General features: G+C 30.9%; 1 protein-coding gene across 1 annotated transcript; it reads left to right on the top strand.

Moving 5' to 3' along the window:
- The first annotated feature begins 14,214 nt into the window (after window positions 1–14,214).
- LOC119689406 (nucleosome assembly protein 1-like 1) lies at window positions 14,215–15,844 on the top strand. Its single transcript, XM_038104234.1, has 2 exons — window positions 14,215–14,338; window positions 14,705–15,844. The coding sequence occupies exons 1-2, from the start codon at window positions 14,311–14,313 to the stop codon at window positions 15,820–15,822; spliced, it is 1,146 nt and encodes a 381-aa protein (XP_037960162.1). The 5' UTR covers window positions 14,215–14,310; the 3' UTR covers window positions 15,823–15,844.
- Window positions 15,845–16,063: the final 219 nt, after the last annotated feature.

Raw genomic sequence — 16,063 nt, 5'->3', positions numbered from 1 at the left:
AACATAGACTGTACACTGTCGTATAGATTAAAAAAACTAGAATAGAAGCGTAGCAAGGGCGCTATCAGTACAAGTAGAATATGGTATGGATGGTATACAAAAAATGCATTGCAGCTTTTGTCCCGGGGTACTGCACCCAGATAAGACAGTGTTTTAGTTTATGTACTGTACAGAAGGAGTCGTGCACATTCTGTCGGTTTAATGGTGCATAAAGCATTCCATATCCATATTGATTTAAAAGAAAGTCCTGAAATATTCATACAAAACAATTCTTCACAATGAGTTTTACTGTGCTGCATTTAATATTAGAAAAAAATTTTATGTTTGTGTTTTATATGCATATTAGAATAAGTATATATATAAATTCATATTTAAATACACGTAAAAAAACTATGAGTAAATTATAAATAAATGATTTAAAAACCAAAGTGCTTGTAAAAAGCATGGCTAACATAAATTCTTCATATAATTTAAGTTTGATTTTAATCAAATATTATAATAAATTTTATTTCTTTTATTTTATTGTTGACGGCATTTGATTTTATCTAGTAAATGTGCATTTCCAAACCATAAGACTACAAATCTCTAAGCGAAGCAATGTGAAATGACTTCACATGGTGACGAGTTCGGCACTCAAATAATCATTAAGGCGTTACCAACGTTTATAGTTGCCAATAATTTGAGCTGCAGTTGTATTTTCACAATTATTTATTTTCACTTTCAATATCCACAAGGGACGCTAATGTTTTTCTGTTCAATTTTTTATTCATTGTTTGGATATCAAATGTGTGACATTAGTTGTAACACCACGAATTCCATATCGCGCAATCTACATACTTCCATTCACATCCACCAAAGTGAGGAACAACACATTTACTCATGAATATTAAACTTATGTTGTGGGTAGAAATGGGTGAGCTTATTGACCCAGGAGTGCGCACTATGGGATATATGAGTATGTATTTTACAGCTCATTCCATTTGTTGGCATAGACTTTCTGAATGTGACGCACGCTAATCAGTTTACCCAAGTCATTTTTATGCCATTACGTTATGTCCTTTTTTTTATATAGGACTTTATTTTTTTTTTTTTATATATACCATTGTTTATATTTTCATTTCAATATTTGTTTGTTTGTCCCTTGTTGATTTTTATTGTTTTCTTTCTTGAGTCCTGTATACATTTCCATGTTTTTTTTATTGGTGATTTCATTAAAGTGAGACCCGCTATGAAAAATGGTATCTACATGTTTGCTCTACAAATTACCAAAGGCACTCAGAGTAGAAATGCCACACAAAGGCAGCCGTCAAATACATAAAAATGTAATTATTGTTAAGACACCTTTTTACAATTTTTACGACAAAAAAAACTATTATAATAAATGCACATTTTATTATAATAATATAATAATTTATCTTTTAATAAAAAAATTTTTTTTTCCTCCCTCAAGTTGACTTTGAGACCAGATTTCATAAGAATACATTTTGTGGAATATTTTTTTAAAAAAAATTTAAAAAAAAGTATAAAATTCCAGTTTTTAACTATTTTTTTTATTAACTTAATAAACTAGTAACTAACTAACTTAAAATAGAAACACCCATTGCAATATTAATAAATTTGAAAAATTTTGTAAGACTGGAATAGGTAACTTTGCATTATTTGTTAAGATCAGGTGAATTATGCAGTATGGATGAGACTAACTTCAAATGACTATTAGCGCAGCAACATTTATAAGTGAGTGACAGTAGCCCAATAGGAAACGGATCGATCCGTCATCGAAGACGTCTGCCTGCAGACCAATCGCACCAAATGTAGACGGTCTTCGAAGTCGTCTCTGAAGATAACTTTTCCAATATAAAAGTGCATAGTGAACACTTCATTTTCTTATTAATATAATTAATATAGTACTTAACACGCATAATATATTATATATATGTATATATTAAACCCAAAGCCATACGTGACTTTTATATACTCATACTTTTCTGGAGTTTTGTTAATTTGCTGTGAATGTGTTTATTAACAAATTCACTTACTGTGTTATATAAGAACGAAATCATAAACACGCTGTAGAATAATTAAATTAATTAATTATATTTAATTTTTAATTACTAAATTTTAATACTATTCTGTTTGTAGAGGCATTATTTGTTGCATGAATCCATGCAATCTATTCAATCTTACTTACTAGATAAAGTGCTACTATATAGCAGAGAAAATGTTGGAGCAAGCAGTAAATTTGATTGATACAAACTATATAATACAAATTCTTATAATAAACGAAGTGTATTCCAATTTCAAAGTGGATCTGATTTTAATGTAAGCTTAATGGTTTTATTGATATAACATCCTTTGTTTTGCCAAATGGGGTCGTCCAGTAGTATTGTAGTACTTTGTAATAGAATTTTATAGTATTTTATAGTATTTTGTAGTAATAGAGCCCGAAAGTACTGCTCTTGAGAGACAAAGACATCTTTACTTAAACAACCTTACCATAACTTCATAAAAATTTTGTTACTACAAATCTCAAACTATACTAGAAATTATTTTTAATGGAGACAAAAGTCTACACTGTAAGTAATAATAGATGTATTTAAGTTTAGTTAATATTAATTATATATCATATATTATATGCTAATGGCATAGGAATATATCCTCAAAATCATTAACTGAACTAATCAAATTAGATATTGAAAGTATCCATAGTTAGTCGAATATAAAACAAATACTACTCACAGCAGAAAACTGATTAATTTATTACCTATTAAAATTGGTAATATTTTAAATATCATGTTTCGTTGCTGTTTTTATTATAATGAAATACACTAGATGCATGTATCTAGGGCTTATATTTTAATACCTATTTTATCTAAATGCTTTCAAAAAAGTTTCTATGTTGTTTTATTGAATGTACTACAAGGCGATAGACTGAAAAGCATCTAAAAATACAAATTTAATACGAAGAGCGTCGTTAATATCATAGTAGAAGCAAAGATGAAATCGAGGTCTTTTGTCAATAATAGTGTGATAAATATTGCAAAAATTTGATGGACCATACAAACACAGACTCAAAAATGGCTTCAAAACCTATATATATGAAGACATCCCTCATGCAGCACTCCATAAAGTCCTTAGAGTAGCGGGTTATGAGACAGACTGCAAAATAAATTGAAAATTACAACAAACTCGTGCCAGACATAATATTTGTCTGGCATGAAACCGGACAAGGAAGTCATGCTGGTCCATAGCTGTATTTTGACATCTGGCTATTCCCTAAACTAAAGTTATTGTTTGTCATGTTGATCCATAGCTGTCATGTTTGCTTGATATAGCACCGTATGACTTCTAGCTATTTCATAAATTTAAGAGGTCATTCAAAACATGTCATTCCATTATGACCTAAGTAGCCATAGTGTGACTTCTGTCGAATTAAAACGGGAATACTATTTTATGGCAATTAAGAAAATAAAATCCAAATTGCTGTGCACTTTGTAGACCATTTCGAAAAATGGAAAAAGACTTGTACAATGGCTTCTAAGACTAGAAAAAACGTTGACATCAGTTTATTTAATCGGAAATGGAGTACTTTCGTAGTTTAAAGTATATATAAATATTGTAATAGTTATAAACAGATTCAAATTTTTTGATTATTGTATTATTATTTAAAAATGCGATTGGGCATCAATATTGAGCTTCAACTAATTATCCAGTATTAGCTCCTGAAGTGTGCTTAATAATACAGATAGAGGGAGAACAATTCAAGCATATCTATACATATACAGGCATTAGGAAAAGGTTAGTGATACAAAAAATAAACAAAAAATACCTGAAAAAATATTCAGGTAGTATGCAGCTCCGGACGATGATCAATCCAGGAAACCATAATACTAATGATGCGAAACCTTAGTTTTGGATCAGGAAAAACATGCTGGCTCTCAAAAAACGAAAAGGTTCCGCTGCATACAAAAACAGCTGCGGTCATCATTCCGTATGGAAAGGACGTAATGCCTATTCTATATGATGATTCTTTAAGTTTAAGAAGAAGCAGGGCGAATGAAGGGTACAATTTTTTTTTTGCATTTGTTTGTGCTTGGTTGCTTGTATGATCTACCGGGCTGTATGTGAAAGTTTAGGAATTATCAAAATTGATGTGAATAGGTAAAGAAGCGAAAAGAGAAATCAGCATTTTTATAGTTAGTTTAGAGTTTAAGTTACATGTTAGACAGGATGCATTTGATTTTTAAACTTAGGTAGAGTTTATTTTTTTTTCAGACTATATTAGAAAAATTCAAATAATGAAACAAATAAATTAAGAAGTAGAAGCCCATAATGGAAGTAAAGTTTTATTGTTTGTTTTTTATGATATAATGCAATAAGATGAAATAAGATGAAATAAGATTTAGGAATTAATGTATGAATTATAGGTTTAGGTAGAAGTAAGCTATAGCACGAGTTTTTTTTTGTTTGTTGTCAGCAGTGGTATTTAACGTGCATATCGGGCTAGCCACCACGCCATACAGGGCATCTAGTACCATAACAGTAACATCAAGGCTGTCATAACATATTTCTTCCATATAGCATATTCCTCGTTAGCCGAATCACAGCTGTGCCATTAAAAAGTACTGCTAAAAATTTGCATTTCAAGGGAAGTTTATAAGGAAAGGAAGTTTATAAGGTCAGTCTATTTATTTCAGCTTCCATAATTTTTATGAATAAAGTCCCCAGCCAAGTCATTCACTATTTTCCAGAATTCGTACGACAATCAAATCTTCCACCATAAGAACTAAGAGCTAGTGTTGAAGAACCGCCTGGGATGCATTACAATAGTCGCTTCTGCTGAAAGCATTTCTGCTTTAACTTGTATGTGTGCATATAAGTACTGCATTTGTTGTTATTTTAATTATAATTAAAGCAATGAAATTAACAAAACAATTTCGCAGTGTGCATAATTTAATTTGTTCCCGAGGTAACTTTATAGTTAACACCTTGCGGAATATTCGGCGACGACAAATTGCTTTGTTCACATTTCGTAGGTGTTGGGCAGGAAAAATATTCGTAATAGCAAAGGCGTCTAAATAAAAATTTCCGGGATATTTCTTTTTCATGTTACTTACTTCCGTTTTTATTGCTTTAAATTTTTTCATACCTTCTTTTTTAGTATTTTAGTACTTTTTTCGTCTCTGGACTAGCACACACCCAGCACCCATAACACAGCAGGTGCAAAAATTATGAGTATTGTTGCGGGCGGATTTTTCGCTTTGTTTTTGTACGGACGGTTTTGCTTGGTATTGTGTTTGTTATTTTATTGTTATTGTTTTTGGTGTTGAATATTATGGCAACTTGAGTCGTAAACTTTTCTTGACTTTCGTTTTGTTATTTTTTTTTTATTATATATATTTTTTTTTTGTTTTTTGTACAGCAAGTCCTTTTATTTCCTTATTGTTCTTTGCTCAGATTTAACAGAAGTAGTAGCCCACGGTGACAGTAAGCAAAACTTTTCCGTTTTTCATTTATTATTCGGCGTAGTAATTTTTATTGCTTTGTTGTTGTTGTAGGAAACTTATTTGCTTGAAAATAGTTGAAAATTATTCAAAAATGGGTGCAGAAATTGTGGAAATTGTAAAAATTTCAACAAAAAACAAAAAAAAAAAATAAATAAATGTATATAGAAAGAATATCCATAAATAATGAAAACAATAAGTGCAATAATACATAAAAAATATATTTATATTCAAAATAAATTCAAGATGTTAATTCTAATTCCAACAAAAGTGTTTATGAATACTCCGGAAGAAATTTAATATACAAATTTTTTTATGTATTTTAGTTGTTATTAAAGTTTAAGAGCAAATATAGTGAAATAGAAATAGAAATTATTATAAAATACATTCGAAACGTCATAAAAATCTTTCATTACCCAATGCCGTAGTCAGATTTTTAACAAAAGTTATGAGATTTGTTTGTTTTATGTGCAAATCAAGAAGTAGCAACCTGGCCGAGAATAATCGTGAAATCTTCTTAAAGAAGAATTATTACATGCCTTAATAAACTCATCGGTCAGACCTTTTCTTTTGCAAGCATATCACAAAAGAACAGCCGCTTACATATTAAACAACAACACTTCAAGCTAATTTAACCCATTACCAGGCAATTTCAGACTTGAAATTTTACGGTGAATTTTTTATAGTAAATAGTAAAATAAAACAAATTTAAGTAGATAAGAAATGTTTAATATTTATTTGAAAAATTATGGTATAGATTATAGTATTATTATTTAAAAATACGATTGGACTTCAATATTGAGCTTCAACTATTTATCCAGTATTAGCTCCAGAAGTGTGCTTAAAAATACAGATAAAGGGAGAACAATTCAAGCATATCTATACATATACAGGCATTAGGAAAAGGATGGTGATGCAAAAACAAATATTCAGGTAGTAGGCAGATCCGGACGATAAGCAATTTCTCAAAAACGAGGAAACCATAATACTAATGATGCGAAACCTTAGTTTGGGATCAGGAAAAACATGCTGGCTCTCAAAAAGCGAAAAGGTTCCGCTGCATACAAAAACAGTTGCGATCATCATTCCGTATGGAAAGGACGTAATGCCTATTCTATGTGATGATTCTACAAGTTTAAGAGAAAGCAGAGAGAGTAATTTAATTGAAGAGAAAGTAATTTAAGAGAGTAATTTAAGAGAGTAATTAAACTTAAACTTTCTTTTTACCTAAAATATATAAAATATTCTTTGAATATGAAAAAATTTTCAAAACTAGTCGTGATCTGAAATGGGTTAATACAACCATTTTGAAACCGCTTAAAAATTCATCTGTTTTGAAGGATTTTCGGAAGTAAGTACAAGAAATATTTGACAAATAATACTTATTTCTTTCTAATTTTCTAAAATTAAACAATTATACTTAATTCTAAAAGAAACCTATAATTATAACATAAGTGCTATTAGTTGTATGTTTAAGTCAGGTGGAGTCGAGTAAATGAGAAAGAGAGTCAGAATAAGTATAAGTGAAACACAGCCAACGTTTTGAGTATGGTTCGCGTGTTGAGTACTCATTGCAGTTCTCTGTTACGAACTGATTAACCTAGCCAACGATTTTTGAATAGTATATTCTTATGACAGTATTCCTAGCCATGAGTCAAAGGATCATTCCAGAAAGCATCTTTCGTCGTTATTAGAGGAAATGTTTACTAATGTTATTTACTAAAGTGAGAGTTTGAAGTTTTCACTCTTTAACAAAAAAAAACTACCAAACTACCGAACGCTTGGTAGTGGTAGTCACCAGGTTTTGTTCAGTATTACCAACGTCTATTATTATTATTATTATTATTGACATGTTCAGAAATAATACTTATAAACTTAGTCTAAACATAAGAGATTTTCAATTACTACGATCGCGCTCTATTGCTCTTAGCTCAATAAATGATTTGCTCGTATCTTTATTGATGGTTCTTGTCCATGTTATCCTCGGCCGATCGCATAACCAACGTCTACAATTTTTAATTACGAAATGACCAAAAATGAAAATGACCAATATATTTTTTAATCATTTTATTTAATCCTTAATTGCAATAATAATAAGTTACTTTAATGTTCTATATATTGGATCAACATTTATATTCGAATATTTCGAACTGCCATATCGCCTGAAACTACTACAGGCGATTGTTAAAATTTGCGCATTTTTTATACAAAACAAATATTTTTCTAACACCAAATATTTGTTTTATTAAAGTTTTAAATTTATTATTGTTAAATTATGTAAAATTGATAATTTTTCAAACCGAATACAAGTAAGCACACATGTTTATGTTGATAACAAGGTTTTGCATAATTTATGCCAATATCAATAATTCAAATCTTTCTTGTGTAAGCTATTGTGTTTGCTGCCAAATGAGCGTTTATACGTATCCTGTGAGTCAAGCACAGGAGCAGTGAAACAAACACGGAAACTCCTGAAAAATAATGACATAAAATGTATATTGTCAGACACAAGCCAACTCCACAACCAACACCAATAATTCCAACCCTCTATTTATCTATAAAACCAATGTTCCACAGCTTTAAGTTGAAAAAAAACCATGTATATTTTTTTGATTTTGGCAATTAAAAATAAATAAAGTGCAGTATTCGCGATAAATATAAATATTCGATATAAATTGTTTTATATCAGAAAGACTATCTTGATACGATATGTGGAAACGTATAAAAACTAACATAAAATAACATAAAACAAGATTATGAATGAAAAATGGTTCATTGAACTTATATTGGATGCTTGGAATTAAGAGATTTATGATGAAATAAGTAGAACTTTATAAGTAACCAACTGTATACTTCTAAACTCATATTTCCCACTGAGTTAGTTAATAGTATCTCAGGGAAAAATGAACCATAAGTATACATATCGCAACCAGTCACATTATCTGTGACTGCCCAGCCTTGATCTGGAATAGGAGGTCACTGGGTCGAGAACTACTCTCCGCTTCTGACATTAAGAGGTTCTCAATGACCGACATTCTGGCTTTCATCCGGAAGGCGGAATGTCTTCTGTTCGGTTTGGGTCTGTTGCAGCAGAAAAGATCAACCATGGACGCAATGTTCCGCTCCGTTGGGAGCTGGTACCCTATTTATTTAAATTCTTATACATATCACAACCATTAGTAGATATAGAAGCGGTTCCAAGTTTTAAAAGTACATCACAGCCCACTTTCTGAAGCAAGTATTGAGTATAAAGCAGATTGTTTTATATAAATTAGTTTTGCCACAAAAATTCAAGTTCTTTTTATATATTATTTATAGTTTATATATGATATGTAATATTATATATATATAATTCACATCAAGTTTACAAAGCAGTCGGTAAAAGTTTTTCAAATTTTGTATGTTCGAAAAGCTTAGTTATCCTCAAAAAATGTCCAAGCCATCAGGATAATTATCCGCTCATTATTTTTTATAAATTTTGTTTTGATTATGGTTTTGAAACGTTCCCGAACGTTCGTTGTGGTCCAGAATATGGTTCATACTCATATATTGAATTGCTTAAAGCTCTAGTCAGTTCAAATAATATAAAGTAGACGTCCAACGAATATTTAATTTAATAAATATCAATATAGCATCACTGACTATTCTTATAAATATAATGAATTCCATTTCAAAAAGATTTTTGAAATAATGTTATAAAATATTTTAAAAAATTTAAGAAGCACTTATGTGGTTTATGGCATCAATTATATTTCGAATGAGGTTAGTATATAATGTAAGTGATAACTATAATGTTAGTGCTAAATAACAGTAACATATTAAAACGTGTAAACTGACATGATTTTAATATAATTTTATGACAGGATCTTTATTCATCTATACAAATAGTACAATAGGAACTCTTCCGTAATTGTATAAAAAAGAATATAACTAATAAGAATACTATATGCACTGTATCTATATAATTGATAGAGATAATTTTAATGTCTATATTAATTTTTAAATAAAAATATTAACTCGTTGATATTTTTATTTTAACTCGTTAATATTTTTATATTAACTCGTTAATATTTTTATTACTATATAATTTGTTTTTTCCCAAAGGCTCCCAAAGGAACGAATCACTGCAACCTTAGTAGATCGTTTGCGCTAATGACCCTGTCCAAGGGGAAGGCACTCAATCGTTCGAATGAAGCAAAATATTTTTCGAAGAGGATTTCTTAAATTGATGTGGATATAGAAACTCACAGCATTGTATTTTACTGCTACGTCAGCACCATGCAAGATTCAATTGGGTGATGAACTCCAGCTACATGATCGTCATCTGTGTCATGATATTTGTGAATGGTAATCACCTATTTAATTTTAAATAAAAATTGACATATTTTTTTTAATCAAAGTGTTTTGTTTAACAAAAATAATAATTTTTACTCCGGATGCTCCATTTGAGAGCAAATTTGTTATATTTGTTATGAGTTCATCGAATTTTGATCCCTCAACTACCAACACATCCCAAAAAATACAATGTTTGGTGGGGTTTGTGAACCGTCGGCAATCGTGACGGCAATTAGTTAGGATAACGTTTAACATCGACCAATGTTAAACGAACCACATTTTTTGGAAAAGTGCATGATTATGAACTGGAAGACTTTAAAATCTGCTAAGGTACTGATTGGAGGGTGTTGGGGTACTAAAAAAACAAAAAAAAACCAAACCAAAAAGTTGTTTTGATATAACCAACCCACTACCGCATTTCGGCCTGACGTAGCATGTCGCTCTAGATGCCTTTGGTACGTGTGCACTTTATTCAGTGTCGTACATCAGGCCCGGTTACTCTCAACTTGATAACTCTACGGGAGACACTGTCTATCTCTACGTCTTTTTCTTCCAACAACCGCTTTAAATACCTTTTCCGTTGGAGCATTTTCATATATCCTCACGACATGATCAAGTCAGCGAAAAGGCTGTTTGTTATTTCGCTGAATTATATCAATGCTCTAATAGAGTTCATACAGCTCGTGGTTCATTCGAATGCGATAATCGTCACCAACTCATGGAGCACTAAAGATTGTATGAATAACTTTTCTTTTTAATACTCCCAGTGCTGCTTTATCATTCTGTGATAGGGTTCGTCACATACAGAGGCACAGGAAGGATGAGCAACCTATAGAGCGTAAGTTTTGTTTGTCAAGAGAGAGAGAGAGAGAGAGAGAGCTCTACATCCTAATTGCGTACTCAGCCCACAGTCGCGCTTATTAGCAATGGTGTTTCTTCGTCTGATCTCCAGGTTGACAGGGTTATTATTTGTCATGACGGAGGTAAGATTGTTGAAATCCTTGACAGATTTCAAAGTATTGTTTTCAGTCACTAGCTCGGCGTCCGAGCGATGTACTTTTCTAGCAGTAGAAGTAGCATGTACTTCGGTTTTGCCCTCACTCACCGCTAAGTTCATACTTGCAGATTTCTTTTCAATAGCAGCAAAGACAGCTATAACATAACGCTTGCTACGTCCAGTGATGTCAATGTCGTTGACGTAAGCAAGGAGCTAGACGCAATAATATTGCAAAATCGTTACCTTTCAATAAGAACCTTTCTATTGAAAACATTTGTTTATATTAAGAATTTAGTTACGTTCGTCAAAACTTACGTTAAAAATCAATTTAATTAAAAATGATATAAAATGTAAGTTCACAGATTTAGTCATATCTGAAATATACAGGGTATTGAAGTTAACTTCGTTGAAAATGATTATCGTGTACAATTTCTTTATAATACTCTCTCCAGTGCTTATATTATTTTATTATTTGTTGAACTAAGCAATAAAAAGAAAGTTTGTTTTAAGTAAAAAAATCTCAACATAAAATTATTGGCTGGAGTTTTTTTATGTTTAAATATATTTTCTTTGTAAAACACGACCTTTCTATACTCGTAACGTCTTGTCTACTGTAGTACAATTAAATAAAATTTTTGTCTTATGCTTAAAAATCAATGAAAAATAAAGTCTGACTTCTTCATCTACCAAAATCAACTTGTATTAAAAAAAGAAAATTCTGCACAATTCTGGTAGAAAATCTCTTCTGTAGTAAATAATATGGAAGAGACTGCAGACGGCTGCTGCTCCTTCGAGGACATAGGTTATGAAAATTTGCCACTTAGACGAGAACAAATGCGTTTCCTTGAATTCTCCCCTATACTCGAGACTTTTCTATTTAATTTTTCTATTTTTTATTTTTTTTTTTTTCGTTTTCCTTCCCAGTATTTTGCAATTTCATGCGTAATTGCAGCCTATTAAAATGCCACTACACTCATGAAATATTATTGACATTATTAATGCCATAACACCACAGCAAAATTTGCTGTTATTGTCATTATATGTGGTATCTTGTTTTTGTAGGTCCTTGCTATTTTGGTTAAAAATGTTGTTCATTATAGCAAAAAAAACGAAAAAGTTGAATAAAAAAATATATACAAAAACAAAAAAATTGTTTATAAAAAACAGCTCATGCCTGAAATAATATCGGAAAATTTTGGAAATACAATACTCATGCATGAACGTACCCGGATCCACACACAAACCTGTAGAGAGTGCAGGCACATGGAGCAGGCACGCCAAAACATAAATTTGATAGATTCGTGGTTACTTATACTAGGAATATAAATACAAAGGCTCATGCAAAAATTAAAATGAAAATATCATTGTAGCATAAATTTCAATAATTTTATAATAATTTATGATAATAAATTGCTTGTTATGAAACAATACAAATAAGATACAAATATGAAAAAGTATGTAGTATCTAAAATAGAAACCTGAAGTGTGTTGCTATGCGTGCTTTTGAAATTAAGCTACCGAAATGTCACACAACCTTTTCAGGGAATTACTTTATAAGGATATCAAACGACAAAACGAAATAAATATTTAAAGTTGCCTGGAAGGAAAGCATTGAATTCAAAATATTTAATTCCCAATTATTTAAAGAGCTTGGAAATTGAATATGCGATCATAATAAGTATTATGTCTGTGTCTTTCTCAATATCTTTCTTCTCTATTTTAATATCAAATTCAGTTGACATTAGGGCATTTCTTTTGTAAGCATACCACAAAAGAACAAGCGCTTATTTTAAAACTAACATATGAAACAAATACTGCTAGCTTATTTAGTATAAACATTTGGAAACCGTTTAACTAATAAGCAACTCAAATCGCAGGGTTACCAAGACTATACAGTCGTCTATTGTGAACGACTCTTGGAAGTTCCTACGAATTTTCCAGTTAACTGTCAACGAATGATTTCGTATTTCATACGAATGTATATGAATGACTTCATATTCGTATTTCATGTCGTCATTGTTCGTAACAAATTCGTCACTTTGTCTATTTATTATTTTACTGTTAAAAGGCATAAAAATTCATATTTTATTCACAATCATGTAAAAAAAAATAATTAGAAAAATTTTTTATGTTTTTTTTTTGAAATTTTAACTTTAAGTTGTATTACGTGTTTTGTATATATAAGCCTAACAAAATTTGCATTTGGTCCAGAATTGCCATCAAAATAATGTTTATTTTATTTGTCCTTTTGCAATATGCTTACAAAAAAAAGGCCTATTATAAGAAATGTCATCTGTCATTCTTTTCTGCAATTCTTGCTTCAGTATGCACTTTCTAATGTAGGGTAAAGCTAAGCAATTAAGTAAAATGTGACACTCATCTATATTCTAGTAACTGCAATATTTGTCGAGTCAGACAGTTCAAGTTTACTATATAAATAAGGCAGTCCAAAATGTTTTATCAGGTAACCTATTACCTAAAGAGTACAGCTAAAAGTTGATTATGGTTTAGGTTATGGTAGGTCACTTTATATAAATCGCAAAATTTTAAGGTTACTGCTCTAGCTTCCCTAGAACTAAAAAGGAAACATGCTAACCTGTAGAAATATAATCATGTCACTAACAGTACACACATTTCCGAAATACTAAATTAGTATGCTATCTTCGGATTCCAAATTGCAAAAGAACGGAAAATTAAGATCACTGTACTGACCTCATGCCTATTCTACCAATCCAAGCTTGATACTTTAAACCTACTAGAGTTTGAAAAGGCTGCGCTTATACAAAAAAATTTTGCTTTAAAGCTCGATGTATCAAAAATTTAGTTATATTGATACATAATGCAGTGAAAGAATTATTTACAATAATCAATTTTAAAACCTGTCCCAAATCACAGTGCCCCAGAAATTGTGGCCATACTGAATTTCAACATTTCTGATACATACTACATGGATTGATAAATAAATCAATACAGTCTCCTTTTAGCTCGACATACCGAGTTCAGCATTCAAACGATTTAAATTGAACTTTCCAATATTTTACCGTTGTTAACGATGGTGCAAGGTTGTCGTCAACAGAATCTATTTCCAATTTGATTGTGACATTCACCAAGGTACACTATTTCAATTTTTTGAAAATAGCTGATTAAACATTAGATAAAGTGGAAACTTTCACAGCTATCGTAGAACTTGCCAAATATACAAAATATAATTGACTTTGTTCTGACGTTGCCACCTGTTGTGAACTCAGGTAATTATCAATTTACCTAGAATATCCATAAAGATAATTTTTAATACATATTTGACAAGCATACGAGATTGTGTCAAAATTAGTTAGAAATGAAAATAAAAAGTTTTCTTCAGTTGTCGATATCAAGTTAACAACTAACATACATTCGTCTTCATAGTTCTATTGCTGTAATACACCTGAGTTTCTTACGTGAGTTTCTTTCTTTACGGCGGATATTGTGAATTTTATCATGGCAGATTCCTCAAACTCAAATATGGGTGAGTAAATATTTTTTTCAATGTTGTGTGATGAGAGATAGAGATATGTGAGTATTTTTGAGGTTATATTATATATAAGGGGCGGCATCAAGGTACATTTGAACTTTTGTGATACTACCGGGTTGGCTGGTTAGTGTACCATATATATGATTGAATGTGCTAAAACTCTTCAAAAAATTTATGATTTACATGTAATTGATTAGTTTTTAAAATTTTTACTAATCCCGGTTTTATGTGTTATGAAATATTTTATTATAGTAAAGTGTGTATATTTTTTTAGTCGCAAAATTGGTTTCTTTAAGAGTCATGGATTTTCTTCTTATGATTCGATTTCGTATTAAAAAAATAAATTTCTTTTTATTTCAGACAATGTGGTCAAATCATCCACTGAAAGTGGTTCAAGTAGTGAAGCATCCACTTTCACTGATGAAAAGGCTGATAAAAAGGTCAGAAAGTTTCAACCCGCACTCTTAGACCCTGCTGAACGTCGTCATTTTCTTCATGAGATGGTGAAAAGCTTCCCGCAATCAATAAAAGACCGTATAACGGTTTTGAAGAATATTCAGTTAGAACAAATTGCGATTGATTCTGAATTCTACAAGGAAATTAATAACTTGGAGGTAAAGTACGTTGCCAAGTTTCAAAAGTTTTATGATCAGAGATTTGAAATAGTTTCTGGTAAATATGATCCACCAGAGCAAGACCCAAAATGGAAGGAACCCCCTTGTGATGAAAATGCAAAAGGCGACCATGACCATGATCAAGCATTTAATGACTACAAGAACCTAACAAATGACTCCATCGGCATTCCTAGTTTTTGGTTAGAGGTGTTGCGCAGTGTGGATGTGGTTGGTCATTTGGTACAGGACCATGACGTACCAATCTTGCGAAAACTGATCGATGTTAGAGAAAAATGCGGTGAAGGAAACTCTTTTACTATTGAATTCAATTTTGAACGCAATGATTATTTCACTGATGAGGTTCTTACAAAGAAATACTTCTTTAATATCGAGCCTAATAAAAAAATACCGTTCCAATATGATGGGCCAATAATTTGGAAGAGTGAAGGTTGTCTTATCCACTGGAAGAAAGATATGAATCTAACGTTAGAAACAGTAAACAAAATCTCTAAAGACGATGCCAATAAAATAATATTTAAAACTGTTCCACGTCGGTCCTTTTTCCATTTCTTTAACCCACCGCTGGAACAAAATACAGAATCTATAGATAAAGATATGAAAGAGGCCTTAAACGTTGATTATGATTTGGGACTAGTGTTTCGTTCACGTATTATACCTAGGGCAGTTTTATACTTCACCGGTGAACTGCCTGAAGTTGATCCATGTGCATGTAATGAAGATGAGTCAGATTCTGATGAAGGGGGTGCTGCTGGAGGTGATGCTGGAGGTGATGCTGCTACTGCCTTCGATGCTGCAACTCTTGGTGCCAACCTATTATTGAGCAATCAATGTAAACCTCAATAAAATTTACTAATATTTAACTAAAATATTTCTTAATAACATCTATATATATCTTATAAAATGCATTTGAGAATTTCAATAAATTTCAAATTCATTTATGGTAGATTGTTTTTTTTTAGAAGAAAATATATATAAAATTAGTTGCTAGCATTGTTGTAACTTATTTTTAATTTAATTTTAATTTAAATATTTCAACACCATTCATTTATAACCACAAGAGTCAAATAATTAAGATAGTAGGATT

This window comes from Teleopsis dalmanni, chromosome X (assembly GCF_002237135.1).
Source record: "Teleopsis dalmanni isolate 2A chromosome X, ASM223713v2, whole genome shotgun sequence".
Classification (NCBI taxonomy): Eukaryota; Metazoa; Arthropoda; class Insecta; order Diptera; family Diopsidae; genus Teleopsis; species Teleopsis dalmanni.
The sequence above is the reverse complement of the archived record's forward strand: the minus strand, read 5'-3'. Positions and strand labels throughout refer to the sequence as shown.